Source organism: Myotis daubentonii, chromosome 2 (genome assembly GCF_963259705.1).
Source record: "Myotis daubentonii chromosome 2, mMyoDau2.1, whole genome shotgun sequence".
Taxonomy (NCBI): domain Eukaryota; kingdom Metazoa; phylum Chordata; class Mammalia; order Chiroptera; family Vespertilionidae; genus Myotis; species Myotis daubentonii.
The window spans coordinates 198,996,911-199,011,730 of NC_081841.1; the positions used below are offsets into that span (position 1 = coordinate 198,996,911).

A 14,820-nucleotide genomic window follows, 5' to 3' on the forward strand; every position below is an offset into this window, starting at 1 on the left:
ATTAAAGAGTTCATAAGCAGGGGGCCAGAATGGAGGTGTCTTTCATACCTACTGTGACATACCTCTTACCCTACCAGTCGTCCCCAACCTGGCACCACGGAAGCTGTAGAAAAGATACCGACTCTTTGCTCCTTCCTGGGACAGTCCGCTTCCTCGATCTGAGCAGGTCCAAGAATTTCGTGTTTTTCGGAAGTTCCCCAAAGGACTCATGTCCATTAGAAAACCAGCAGATTACACATCACTCTGTGGAAGGATCCGGGGCAAAGGACGCGTTAGTCACTTTCCCTTCGGTTCCATAGAGTACTGGAGTGTGTTCTGGGTGGGCTCTGATTAACTTCCAAACCAACACCGCCCAACTCCCCCACTCACTCTTCGCTCCCGAATCATGAGCCGCAGGCTGGAGGCCATGAATGGCGCTGAGAATTTACAGGACCCCGCTTCCCAGGGAACACAAAACCCAGCCACTGTGGCTGGGGAACATGAGATGGGAGGGAAGGGTCGACCTTCGCCTGAATAAAAAATTTGCATTTATTCGCTGTATGCCAGGCCCTCAATCCTCAACTCTACATGGAAAGTACTGTTATCCTCCTTTTACAAATGAGAAACAGAGATGTAGAGCAAGGAAATTATATCCCCCCCCCCCACCCCCACCCCCACCCCAAGCACACAGACTCCCAAGCCCGCGCTGCCACGTACGACCTCACCCCCCAAACTGCTACTCTGTCCAGTGCCTGAAATTCGGGCGCCCTCCCGGGCGATGCTCGGGAGGAGGGGCCGGCGCGCACTCTGGGGCTGACCGGGCTGCAGGAGAGGAGTGGCCGCGCGGGCCGCTCCGCCGGCTCCCCCTTCTCCCGGCCGCGGCTCGGGAACTACAAAGCCCAGCAGGCAGCTGCCGGGGAGGGGAGGGGAGGGGAGGGGAGGGGAGGGGAGGGGAGGGGGTGGGACCAGCGCGGGTGGGAGTGAGAGAGCAGCCTCGCGCCTCGCCGGCGCACAGCGCTCGGAGCGCTCCTGCGGGCACTGGGACGGCGGCGAGCGGAGCCCGGACTCGGGTGCAGCCGCAGCGCGCGGAGAAGCCCGGCTGGTGCCCGGCGCTGGGCGGCGACGCCGGGACAGGACCGAACCTCCGCTTAGCGCATTGCGGCGACCTCGCCCGGCCCGGCCGTGAGCGCGCGCCGCCGCGGGAAAGCCGCGGAGACTGAGCACTTTTCTCGGGTCCGAGGGGCGCCCCGCGGGGCGCACGGTGCCAGGACCGCAGCCGGGCACGCCGCGGCGCCGGGGCCCCTCTCGGAGATGGAGCCCGGGCTGCCCGAAGCGTGAGGCGCCGCCGCCGGGTCTGGAGAGGGGGCCACAGGGTCTGGAGACCCCGGGCGCGGACGGAGCCCTCCCCCAGCCCCGCCTCCGGGGCACCCGCTTCGGCTCCATTGTTCCCGCCCGGACTGGAGGCACCGGGCGCCGGGCGCCGCCGGGAGTCGAGAGCCGGCCGCGGGGCTGTCGCGGCCCCGCCAGGAGCCCGGGGGCGGCGGCCGGAGCGAGGGACGCGGGCGCCCGCCCGCCCGATCGAGCCACGGCGGACTCTCCAGAGGCGGAACCGCAGCGCCGAGTGAGGTAGGAATCGCGGCGCCCCCAGATCCGGGGCGGGCTTGGCATCCCCCGCGCCCCCCGCGCCCGAGCCTCCGGGCTGCGCGCTGCCCCTGCCGCCGGCGGCTCGAGGCCGGCGCCTCCCTCCGCGGGCTGCCCGCCCCTCCACCCCGGCTCCCTCTCCAGCGCTCGGCGCCCCCCTTTTGTCTCCCCTCCCTTCCCTCCGCTCGCGTCGCCTTCTGCGCCCCCTGCCCGCGCCCGTCCCGCCGCCCAACTTTTCCGCCAACTCGCGCTGGGAGCTGGCGAGGCGGCGGCGGCTCCTGGGTGAGTCGGGGAGGGTCGGCCGGGACGAAGGCGGCGGCGGCCCTCGACGTCCTCGGACTGGGGAGGAGGGTGGGAGTGGGCAGCGAGGGTGTGTGTGTGTGTGTGTGTGTGTGTGTGTGTGTGTGTGTGTGTTTGCGCTCCACTTCTCTTCTCAGTCCACTCACGGGGACTCACCCCAATTCCGCAGGTAGCTTTGAATGGAAGGTTAAAAATCCGTGGCATTTCTAAGTCCTTGATCACCTCGGGAAAGTCTCGGGCAGGGGTTAGGGATGGGGTGGATGGGGCGGGGGGTGGGGGGGGGGCAAGAAGGAGGAAAGATGTGCTGGGCTAAGTTAGCTTCTCTCCGAATTGGTTTTGAGTCCTGTGTCGTCACCAAATGGCCGAATGTGCTTTTTCGGAGCGAGAAAGGAACTCCCTTTCCCAGAGGGGCTCATCTTCCACTTAAGCCCTGCTCCGAAAGGGTCAGGAGTGTGGGGAAGGGGCGGGCGCCCAGCGGGTGTGTGAAGTCCTCCGCTGGGGCCTGGGGGAGGGGGGCGTTCTATTCCAATCTGCTTCCAGGAGGTGGGGGAGGGGACGAGGGTTTCGTCCGGTGCGGTCCACTCGGCGACGATGCTTGTTGCTTCTCTGGCCCCAACCCTCCTGTCTCCCCCCCCCCCCACGCCACCCTCCCCCCCCCCCACCCCGGTCGTGTTTGGGGTTGGGGAAGAAGGGCTAGTAGTAGAACCCTCCTTTGCGGAGGAATTTATGGACGCTGTGATGGAGCTCATTTAGCACATAGCCTGTGAAGGCACCCAGACCTTTGGGAGACGGGGTGAAGCCTGCTTCTCCTTTCTGGGCCCAGGAGCGATTAGCCCATTTAAAACTTTCTGCGGTGTCTTTCTCCCCCAACACGCCCCCCACCCCCATTTTCCAGATGTAGCAGCCGCCTCTGGTGGTTTCACCCCACACGGGTACACCGCAGCCACGTTATTAACATCCTTCTTCTTCCCTTTCCCCCTCTCCCAAATTAAAACTGCCCTTTCCACCTCCCTCTTTAAAATGTCCTAAGACTTGGAGATGAGGCGTTGGGATTTGGGGAGCAGAAGAAGTTACCTGGATCCCAAGTTGTTTAGGATCTGATGGTGCTTTACAGAGTGTGCGGAAAAGAGGCATCCATCGTAGAACATGGGGCCAAGGTTTTAGGGGGGGGCACTTGCAAACGGTTCATCTGCTGGCGGGGGACTTTCGGTCATGGGTCGCCCCTGAACTGGCCCTGACGGAAGTTTCTGGAACTGAAGTATTGCTTCTTGTCCCTTCAGTTACAGCTGGGGCGGCAGGAGCATCTGACCCTGCCGGGGGTGGCGTCCCTGCGGGTCCCTTTTCCATCCTCCTGGGTGCAGTGGCTGGGGGCGTTGGGGAGGGGCTGTAGCTGCTGCTGCCAGAGGCGCTCCCTGTGTGTTTTAAAGGAGTTATTTGGGCTGCAGCCCTGGAAACTTCAGTGGGACATTTTACCATTTAAATAACAGCTACGGTTTTGTAAGCGGGGGTTGGATTGTTAAGGGTGTGTGTGTGTGTGTGTGTGTGTGTGTGTGTGTAATGTCCTTTGAGGTAGGAAAGCACCTTGTGGTCCAGAGTTGCGGGAGGGTGGAGAGAGTTGTTGGTCTCTCTCACCCTCTCCTTTCCAGTCTCTTTCAAATTGAAAACACTTCTCTGGTTTCTCCTTTGGGCGGTAGTTTTGGAGGCTGTAATGAAATCGCACTTTCTCTAGACATGGTAATTAAGGTGACTGTTTCCTCCGCAGATGTGCCCTGCCCTTTGCACCTCCGGACCAGTGCTTTTTTTGGAATGCCATCTAAATTGTAGAACCTTAGCCTTGAGACTGTTGAGCAGAAAGTGGCCATTTTCTCCCCTTGGCCCAGGCGCACAGTTTCCTCTCTGAGGCTTGTTGAAAAGCTAAGTAGTAGGACCCCATGGGACATGCCTCGGGTCTGGTTAATTACCCCCAAGCCTGGGTCATCTCCTTTCCTTTCAGTGACTGAGATGGAGAGGGAGAGCCATTGCCCAAGGAGGCAGTCCTGGTGGCCTGCTTATCTAATGACTTGTTTACATATCTCCCCACACCCCCCGCTTGGTTGGGAGAAGTTCCAGGGCGGCTGCTGACCCCAAAGGAGCACAGGGTGTTGGGGACAAGGAGGTTACTGGGGCCTGGCTCCAGCTGAGATGGTTGCATTCTGACTGCATCAGTGACCGGCTCCTTGAACTATTTGTTGCGTTGACTCTTCTTAGCCATAGCTGAGTGTCAGCTTTTTATTGGGGGCCATCCGGGTGGAGAGCCACTGGACACGTGTGCTTTCACTGCCTGCTCTTTTCATGCTCATAGAAATGCTCATCTTGGAGGCATTTTTTTTTCACAAATGGGATTTGGGCCGGAGTGGGCACGACTTCTTCTATTGGTTCTCAAGAAGACAGTCCTGGGTGCCTCTCGATCTTTGCCTCTGGCCACGGAGGATGTTAGGTTAGGCACCCTTAGAATGGTAAGGGAAGCAAAAGGCACAGGGAGAAATAGAGAAGGGGCCTCACAGATGCTATTGTTCCACCCCTCCGGAGGGAGAAGGTTAGAGTAAGTACCTCCAGGCACCGTAAGCCTGGGCTGGCTTTCTTCCTGGGAGACTGCCGAGGGCAGAGAGATTGAGTTGAGCCTTGAGCAGGCTGAGTCCAGCCATTGAGTCCAAGGCAAAGCCATGGGTTTTTGCTTTGAGTTGTCTGCTTTTTTTGTTTGTTTTGGATGTTGACCTGAAACAAGACTCCTTAAAATAGGCGGTTTGCTCCTGTGAGAGTGGGGTTTTAGCAGCCAGCTCCTCTGAACGCTTTCTTCTTGCCTCCATTTTTTAATCTCTTTCATCAAAATGGCTGTTAGTTAAGAGCTTCCTTGGAAAGTTGGAGCCTGTTGCTGATGCAGGAAAGGGCGGTAGAGAGAATTGATTCATAGGTCTTATTCACATCACCCGAGTTTAATTTCCTCTTGGGAAATTTGTCTTGCATTTGTTTTCCCAAGAGCTTTGTAAAAGGTCTGAAAGCGCCAGGGACTGGTGGGAGTCCAGATGTAGAGCTTTAGAGAAGATTCTGGTGCTTCCAGAGAGGATTAAATGCCAGATTCAGGCTAGGATGTTTGCCTCCCACCCCCACCCCCTACGCTTGCATCTACCTTAAACAGAAATCCTCTCCTTACCACCATTCCCCCTTGCAATTAAAGGAACTATGTTTAGTCCCCAAGTAAATAGCCCTCACCTGGGTGAACAACTCCCAGAATATGGTGGTGGTCCACTAGTCCATCCTGTCTTCAATAGCAAGGTTTCCTAGTTTATATACCTCACTCCCAAGGACCTTTGTTGTTAATCCTCACCTGAGGATATTTTTTTCCATTGATTTTTAGAGAGAGTGGAAGGGACGGGGAGAGACACAGAGAGAGAAACATTGATGTAAGGGAGACACATTGATAAGTTGCCTCCCACACGCACCCTGACCAGGGCCCGGGATCGAGACTGCAACCGAGGTATATGCCCTTGACGAGGAATCAAGCCTGAGACACTTCGGTCCAAGACCTAACACCCTCACCACTGAACAAACCGGCCAGGGCCCCAAGGACATTTAGATACTTTTTTACAGGAACTCAAAAATTTAAAATTCGTGTTTCCCTTGGACCAACTAAAATTCCGCAAGCTGAGCTGCATAACTTTTTTCAGATGTTTAATGAGTATTTGCCCTGCCACTCTCAACAGTGAGCAGAAAATGCTCACTTTTGGGAAAGGCAGCCATTCTGTTAAGAAGTAAGTCTTATTCCCGTCTAAAGGAATTAATGTTGTGGTGTTACTTCCTCAAGTCTGAGGAATTGAGAGGTTTACAAAACGTCCCAGTTGGTGTATTTTGAGCTTGGCTGGCTAACAAGGAGTACTTGACTATTGCTTTTCTCTGGCATTCTCAACCTCTGTTCTGCAAGAGTATCCATATCCGTCTCTTTTCAATCAGCCTTTCTTTTATTCATTTATTCATCCAGTTAATAAATGTGTCGGCATCTGCTGTGTACATGTTAGATGCTGAGGGTATTAACAAAGGCTAGTCAGGTCCAGACCCTGCTCTTAAGGAGTTTGCGGTCTCATGGTGCTTTTTGGAAATTCAGAGGGATGAGACCCTCCGTTAGAAGGCCCAAGAAAGAGTTGTAGCTCTTTGAGATGGGGCTCAGAATGTGAAAGCTAGGCGCATGGAAGATGGAGGAAAAGGCAAAGAAACACTTGGCAGGCTATGGAGTTGCCTAGAGCTGTACTGTCCCATAGAAATAAAACATAAGCTACTTGTAACCTTAGATTTTCTAGTAGCCAAGTTAGAAATCAAGTAAAAAGAACAGGCAGGCCCTGGGTGGTTTGGCTCAGTGGATAGAGTGCCGGCCTGTGGACTGAAGGGTCCCGGGTTCGAATCCGGTCAGGGGCACATGCCCAGGTTGTGGGCTTGATCCCCAGTGGGGGGCATGCAGGAGGCAGCCAGTCAATGATTCTCTCATCATTGATGTTTCTATCTCTCTCTTCCTCTCCCTTCCTCTCTGAAATCAATAAAAATTTTTAAAAAAAACAGGCAGAATTATTTTTTTTATTAATTGATTTGTTTAGCTTTTGATACTATACTTAGTTTAGGCCAATATAGCCAAAATATTATAATTTAAACATGTAATCAATAGAAAAATTATTGAGATACTTTACTTTTTTTCTATACCAAGTTTTCTTTTCATTTCTAGTACACCCCAATTCCCACTAGCCATGTTTCAGTTGCTCAGTAGCCACAAGTGGCTGGTGGCCATCCGATGGGACAGCTAGGTTTAGACCAGGGGTGGACAAACTTTTTGACTCGAGGGCCACAATGGGTTCTTAAATTGGACCGGAGGGCCGGAACAAAAACATGGATGGAGTGTTTGTGTGAACTAATATAAATTCAAAGTAAACATCATTACATAAAAGGGTACGGTCTTTTTTTTTTTTTTTTTTTAGTTTTATTCATTTCAAATGGGCTGGATCCGGCCCGCGGGCCGTAGTTTGCCCACAGCTGGTTTAGACTCTTAAACTTTAGAGTATGGGGCTTGAAGATGGCTAGTGAGAACTAGCTTTGTGTAAAGGTAGGAAGTTTGTCCTACTGCTGCCAACTACCAAAATATTCCAAGAGTGCCTTCTAGGAGTGACTCCAAGCACAGTGTTTATAATTCTTTACATTTGCTTAGAACTTCAGAGAGGAGAGAGCAGGTACTTTCACCCACGCTGCCCATTTGATCCTCATCACCTGTGATGTAGGCAAGGCAAATATTTTAGCCCCCATCCAACAAGTGGGAAACTGAGGCTCAGAACGGTTCAGTGACTCTCTCAGGCTGGCAGGGTCATAAATGGAAGGGCAGTAATTAGTTACTTTTTCCAGAGTAAAAAGAAAAAGCCTCGAACTCATAAGCTAGTTTTCCTTACATTCTTTTTGGACAAGGAGATCTGACGGTCATAGAATCTTTACTCTTAGAATGCAAGAGAAATGCAAGGTCATATATGCTAGCCCCTGCTTTCTCACCAGCCACTATCTCATTTTACACTGAATTAGTACTTAGAGAGGAGAGAGCAGGTACTTTCACCTGCACTGCCCATTTGATCCTCATAACCACCTGTGGTTTAGGCAAGACAAATAGTTTAGCCCGTCCAACAAGTGGGAAAACTCAGATGTATGTGTATGTGTGTCCCCTCCCCCCTTCGCTAGCGAGGAACTCTGCACCCAGGCAGAGTTGGCGGCCAGTCCCAGGAGACCTGACATATGGGAGAGACTGATGGTGGAGCCAGCTGTAGGGTCTCTGAGGAAGCTGCTGTGCACACCTTCACATCTGTCCAGCAGTGAAGGAAGGAGACTGTTTCTAAGGGATTTTAATAATTCACTAATTAGTAGAATGAGAATGAGCAGAAGGTGGGATGAAGGGGAAGGTGGCAGTACCTAGGGTCCCAGGCAGTGTGTGCATTAATGGTTTGCCTCACTGTTCAATGCAATGGGATGTGTGCCCATGTACCTTCTCATTCCAGGAGTTGGTGCCAGACAGAGACTGAGTTTCCTTAACATCCTTTGTTTTACAGATGTGGGATTTGAGGCCCAGAGGGGAAGCAGAAGAAGAGACTTTTGTAGGGAAGTTGCCAGATTAGTTTGCAGTACAGTGAATGCACGGCTGAAAGAGGACAGCCTACAGCCAACCCACACATGTGAGGAGGTGGGCAGGCTTTTCAGGGGACAGAGTGGTCAGGTTGTGGTGAAAACTGCCTGTCTGCTACGTTTGAAAACAAGTTTAATCATCTCAAGATGATACCACGCTTTCCCACTGGATACTAAAAATCCATTGATTACGCTGATGGTTCCTGGGGACTTAGGTTCTAGTTGGGTGTACCTTTTTGGGTGATAGGCCTGCATCACTTTGGTGTATCTTTGGGAGGTAATGAGATGTGGAAGTGGTTTAGGGATAAGTGGTTTAGGGATGTCCTCTGGCAAGCATCCCCTCTGTCCCAGGCCAGGGATCATGCCCCATCCTATGTCCTAGGTGGCACATCTGTGAACTGTTTCCAAGGGTCTTTCAACCAATGGAATTGAAAATGAAGGCTCTCTCATTTCCAGAGTTACCTGGAATCTGTCCTTACCTACTTGGTTTCTCCGTGCACAGGGATACTCTTTGGAGAAAGTGAGTTTGCATCAGATAGAGCCAGATATGATCAACCTCTGATTTGCTTCCGCCCCACCTTGTTCTCCAGCATCTGAAAACCTGGGTGATGAAAGTTTTGGTGCTGTTGCTTACCAGCTGCACGTCCTTGGGCAAAATACTTAACCTCTTTGAGTCTCAGTTTCCCCATGGCTAAAAGGGAATAATAATTCCTACCCCCCATAAGTTTATAGTGAAGAAGCAAGGAAGTTGTTTTTTGTTTGTTTGTTTTCTTATTGATTTCAGAGAGGAAGGGAGAGGGAGAGATAGAAACATCAATGATGAGAGAGAATCATTAATTGGCTGCCTCCTGCATGCCCCCAACTGGGGATTGAGCCAGAAACCCAGGCATGTGCCCTTGAATGGAATCGAACCTGAGACCCTTCAGTCTGCAAGCTGATGCTCTATCCCAGTGATGGCGAACCTATGACATGCGTGTCAGAGGTGACACGTGAACTCATTTTTTTGGTTGATTTTTCTTTGTTAAATGGCATTTAAATATATAAATAAATATCAAAAATATAAGTCTTTTTTTAAAAATATATTTTATTGATTTTTTACAGAGAGGAAGGGAGAAGGATAGAAACTTAGAAACTTTGTTTTTCTTTTTTTTTCTTTTTTTTTAATATATTTTATTGATTTTTTACAGAGAGAAAGGGAGAGAGATAGAGAGTCAGAAACATCGATGAGAGAGAAACATCAATCAGCTGCCTCCTGCACATCTCCTACTGGGGATGTGCCCGCAACCCAGGTACATGCCCTCGACCGGAATCGAACCTGGGACCCTTCAGTCCGCAGGCCAATGCTCTATCCACTGAGCCAAACCGGTTCCGGCTAAAAATATAAGTCTTTGTTTTACTGTGGTTGCAAATAGCAAAAAATTTCTATATGTGACACGGCACCAGAGTTAAGTTAGGGTTTTTTTCAAAATGCTGACACGCCGAGCTCAAAAGGTTCGCCATCACCGCTCTATCCACTGAGCAAAACCGGCTAGGGCTGAAGTTTTATACTTACAGATTTTACCTAGTACATGCTTGACATGTAGTGGGTGTTCAGTAAACATTTGTTCCGATCTCTCTCTTCTGGTCCCTTTCCTAAATTTAGAAAAATAAAAAAGTTCACTACTCCTTTGATTTGAAATCATTAAGAAATTTTAGGGAAGCCTTCGGAGGGAGGTGGTGGTAGTGTATTTGTACTCCCACTGGCAAGTACATGTGAACGAAGCCAAGAATCCGGGGGGTTTCTGCCAGCCGAGACTGACTCACTCACAGGGGCCCCGTCTGGCTGAGAGGAGGCAGGGCTGAAGCACCACATTAGGGCATGTTCCGGGGAAGTGGATTCTCTGAATAACTTGGATGGTTCCCTAGAGTATTTAGGACAAAAGCCACCTGGAAGATGGAGATGGTCACCCCGATATAGCCCAAACAGTGCCCAGAAAGTCTTATCACTCGGTAAATGTTTAGCAGCAACAATCCCTTGTTCCTTAAGACCCTGGGGGGTTGTCTTAAATTTTACCACTCCAGACCTGAGAAAGGTAAAGGGCTGTAGACTATGCTTTTAACCAGGGCTGACATGAGCAAGAGCCCTTTGACTCTTCAGCACAACCCTTTGTTTCCCACTTCTGGATTCATTTCTATCAGACACCAGCTGTCACCTTTCAGCGTCAGGGAAGAGAACTGGACCCACCTCGCGGTTCCGCACTCTAAGGCTCTGTTTAAGGAGTTGGTGAGAGTTGTGTTCTCTCCCTGAGGGAAGCTGATAGAACCTGAGATCTCTGCGATGCGTATAGTTCTCAAGACAAAAAGCACCTTGAGCTCTTTTTTTTTTTTTTCAGCTTCCTGGTCACATAGGTCGAGAGAGGGTCAGTATCTTACTTGGCTCCCATTTCCTAGTCCTTGCCGAGGGAGAGAGAGAGAGAGAGAGAGAGAGAGAGAGAGAGAGAGATGGATGTGAGAGCCGAACATCAATTGGCTGCCTCCTGCACGCCCCCTACAGGCCAGGCTCTTCATCTCTCTTTACCCACACCAAACCCTCGTTTTGCCCTGGAGGGAGTGAAGTCTTAGACTAGAGTCATCAGCATACTGAAGGCTCCAGCATACTCTGAGATGCCATTGCCCATGAGGCGGCAGACCTGTTTGGGATTTTCATAAAGTCATTTGCTTTCCCAGCACAAGTGATCTTGGTGCTTATGCCTTAGAGAACTTCATGACGACGATTTTCTCAGCAAAGCTTGTACACAGTCTACACTCAATAGATAATTGTAGAGCTGGATGAAAACACTCCTTTCTCTGAGTAAGGCCTTTAACCTTGAACTCTGCATTGGGGCAGACCACAGTTCTCTGTGCTTAAAGGAGTAAGTTATTACTTCAAGCACCCTCGGGACAGGGTGACTGTGCCTGCTTTACCTTCTTTTGCCCCTTGCTCTCCCCCCCACCAATGCAGACCCTCCTAATTTGTTGTTGGTTTTTTTTCTTTTCTCAGAGTCAGCTTGAAAAGGAGGTTCAAGCTCAGGGCGGAGTCTCCATGGAGGTGTGGAGCTTGGTCACCAACCTCTAACTGCAGAACTGGGATGTGGAGCTGGAAGTGCCTCCTCTTCTGGGCTGTGCTGGTCACAGCCACACTCTGCACTGCCAGGCCAGCCCCGACCTTGCCTGAACACGGTAAGGCACTGGCTGAGGGTCAGCCCGGACTTCTGGCCCTCGGAAACAGGGCAGGCTGGTACGGAGGTGATGTGTTTGGAGGTGATGTGGAAGGCTCATCCCCGGTGGAGCAAAGGGCTCTTTTCCTGTAGGAAAGACTCCCAAGATACCTGGGCTGGTTCGGGCCTAATTATAAACATAACCAACCTCACGAAAAGTTGGTCCATGAAGGCTGGTGACATCATTTGTCAGAGGTGACATGCTCTAGGTGGTTCTATGCTTTTCTCTTCTGAAAAAAAGAACTCTTGACTGGGATCCAAGAGCCAGCTCTCTAACTTAGACCATTAATGAAGTGGGGTTGGGTGATGCAATGGGGAGTGAATGACCTATGAATTTGGGGTTAGAACTTACATCAGGCTACAGGGGATGTTGAGGGATGTGGGAGTTTGATAAAGACCCCTGGCTTCTAAAATTGCCCCAGAGACACATCTTCTGTGAAGGTTGGCAGCTATGGCCACGGGCTTGCCATTTACCTTTCTTGACCACATCTCACAGGCCCTGTTTGGAGGTCGGCTGAGGGTATGTGCTGTTGGAGAGATTTGGAAGAGATTGAGAACCGGGGAGCATAATGGGGCCTGGGAGCCGGGAGAGATCTACAGCTTGTTGGAAGAGCAGAGAGCTTATTATATTAGTCATGGGAAGGACTTGCCCTGCGGCTCATGGGATTTGCTGGAGTTATAAAAATACTTCGTGGAGATTACAGGTACAACATACCTGGGGACTTTCATGGATCTCTAAGAATTAATATTTGAGCTTTTCTGCAGCCAAAGGGTGTGTGGCTTGTGATTCAGTGGCTGATTACATAAATAGAGAAGGTTGGCAGGCGGTGGGTAAAAGGCTCAGTGTGCCCATGGCATGGTGACTGCATTTAAAGGGGTTGTCAGTCTCAGCTGTCAGGACCTGTTTGAATCATAAATGATGAGTGAGAATATTTGTCCACTTGCGTAGTGATGGGGAAGGAGGAGGGAAGGGTGCGTGAGACTTTCTAGAGTGTGCACTGGCTGGAGCAGGCAGATTAATGTTGCATTCAGTAACAGAACTAAAGACAAGACCCGAGCTAGCGCATGACAAAGACCCAAAGCAGGAGAGACCTTCTCCACCATCTGGTAGTAGGGAGATACCAGTAAGTACAGAGATTATCTAAATACAAGGTAGACCATGTTTAAACCACATAATGGAGTTACAACAAAATGCAGTGGGCATGCAGAGGACGAGGGGAGCAGAGAACATTTGAGATGGGTCCAGAGGGATGGGAAAGGGTTTGTGAGGCGAACGTGATAACCACTACACTACGGAAACCGCTGCTGGGAAAGGGTTTGGAAGAGGGAGCTGATAGGCATTCCAGGTGTGACAGCATGAGTGACGGTTCTGAGGCAGGAGGTAGAAGGTGTACAGAGAATGATTTACCTGGTAAGTAGGTAGGTAGTCGTGGGAAGTAACACCCAGAAAAATTAGATTGAGTTATGAGCATATGGAAGGCCTTAATGCCTTGCTATACTTAAGTGGCAGATACTGGGAATCTTGAAAAGTTTTACACTTTTAGAAAACTAACCTGGTAGCTGAATTTGGATGGATGGGAAGAAGAAGATGGACTTGTTTGAATTCTGCTCCACCACTTAATAGCTGCATTACTTGCTTTGACAAATTAGTCAAACACACTAAGCCTTGGTTTGCTCATCTTTTTTTTTTAAAATCTTATTTATTGATTTTTAGAGAGACACATTGATTTGTTGTTCCACTTATTTATGCATTCATCTGTTGATTCTTTTTTAAAAAAATATATTTTATTGATTTTTCACAGAGAGGAAAGGAGAGGGACAGAGAGTTAGAAATATCAATGAGAGAGAAACATCAATCAGCTGCCTCCTGCACACCCCCCACCGGGGATGTGCCCGCAACCAAGGTACATGTCCTTGGCCAGAATCGAACCTGGGACCTTCCAGTCCGCAGGCCGACACTCTATCCACTGAGCCAAACCGGTTAGGGCCATCTATTGATTCTTGTATGTGCCCTGACCAGGGATTGAACACACAACCTTGGTGTTTTGGGACAACATGCTAACCAACTCAGCCAGGACAGTTCGCTCATCTTTAACATGGGGACAACAATAAAGGATTAAGTGAGCTGATCCAGACAAAGCATCTAAATGTAAAATGTTAGGAGCTCCGGAAAGAGAGTTAGAAGTTTGTTTTTAATGTTTAGCTAAATAAAGGGAGGGTATAAACTAGGTTGGGGGCCCTGAGGTTGTAAAGGAAGGAAAAAATATCAGCAACACTATAGAAATAGAATCTATGGGTTGGTTTAAGTAGGTTGGATGGCAACTCCAGTAACTAGAGACACAGACAAGGTGAGGTGAGGGGAGTAAGTTAGGTGGGGAGGTTTGTGAGGCGTAGAGACGATTTGGATCTGCCACAGTGAAGATGGTGATAAGAGAGTCCAAAAGCAAGGAGGGCTTGGCTGAGGTGTCAGAATGTGAGTTTATGATGGACCCTAACGTACTTTTAAACAAAAAAACACCTTTCTCTAAGAAACTCTTGTGCAGCCCCAAAATGGAGGGTAGCCTGGGCCCTTATAAGCAGAAAGGGGGTGTCTAAGGGTACAAGCATTGGAATTTTAGGGGTGGTGGTAGAAGTGGTGGAGGGGGTAATGAAGCTGCTGGCTGTGGGTCCAAGCAGGGAAAGGAAGCCGGGGCAGTGATGGAGGATGGAGCCAGAGTGCTGAAGATCCTGATGAGGACGAAGTGCAGGCCCCTGAACAGGAAGGAGGGAACGGGAGAGGTGGAGGGGGCATTCGGAGGCTGTGCAGCAGTAAAGAGTTAAGTCAGATGGCCACTTAAAAAAAATCAACTTGATTGAGGTATAATTTACATTCTGTAAAATAGACCATTTTAACTGTATAGTTCGATGTGTTTTGATAAACGTAGCTACCAGCCCCATCAAGATATAGAACATTTCCACCCCCCTCAAAACTTCCCTCAGGCCCCTTTGTAGCACAGACCCCTGGCAACCACTAATCCACTTCATTTTTTTTCGTTTTCTTTTTTAAAATATATTTTTATTGATTTCAGAGAGGAAGGGAGAGAGAGATAGAAACATCAATAATGAAAGAGAATCATTGATCAGCTCTCTCCTGCACATCCCCTCCTGGAGATCGAGCCCAAAACCCCTGCATGTTCCCCAACTGGGAATTGAACCCTGACCTCCTGGTTCGTAGGTCAATGCTCAACCACTGAACCACACCGGCTGAGCCTGATCCACTTTCTGTCACTACAGCTTACCTTTGCCTCTTCTAGAATCATATATAATGGAATTATATGGTGAATGTGTATTCACTCATCTGTTGATGGTCCTTTAGGTCAGCGGTCGCCAACCTTTCGGACCTCACAGACCACCAGTGGTCCACAGACTACCGGTTGGCGACCGCTGCTTTAGGTTGTTAGCAGTTTTGGCTTTATTACTAAAATTCCTGTGAACATTTGTGTACAAG

General features: G+C 50.1%; 1 protein-coding gene across 7 annotated transcripts in view; it reads left to right on the forward strand.

Annotated features, from left to right (window-relative positions):
• The first annotated feature begins 1,165 nt into the window (after nt 1-1,165).
• Nucleotides 1,166-14,820, forward strand: part of FGFR1 (fibroblast growth factor receptor 1) — a 50,463-nt gene continuing 36,808 nt past the window's right edge. For 5 of the 7 annotated variants that reach the window (XM_059685356.1, XM_059685357.1, XM_059685360.1 and 2 more), the window contains exon 1: nt 11,117-11,295. In XM_059685356.1, the coding sequence (XP_059541339.1) occupies nt 11,205-11,295 (91 nt within the window). In that variant the 5' untranslated portion in view covers nt 11,117-11,204. Of the gene's footprint in view, nt 1,606-11,116; nt 11,296-14,820 lie in introns of those variants that run through there. The other 2 variants (XM_059685358.1, XM_059685359.1) reach the window with 1 other exon arrangement.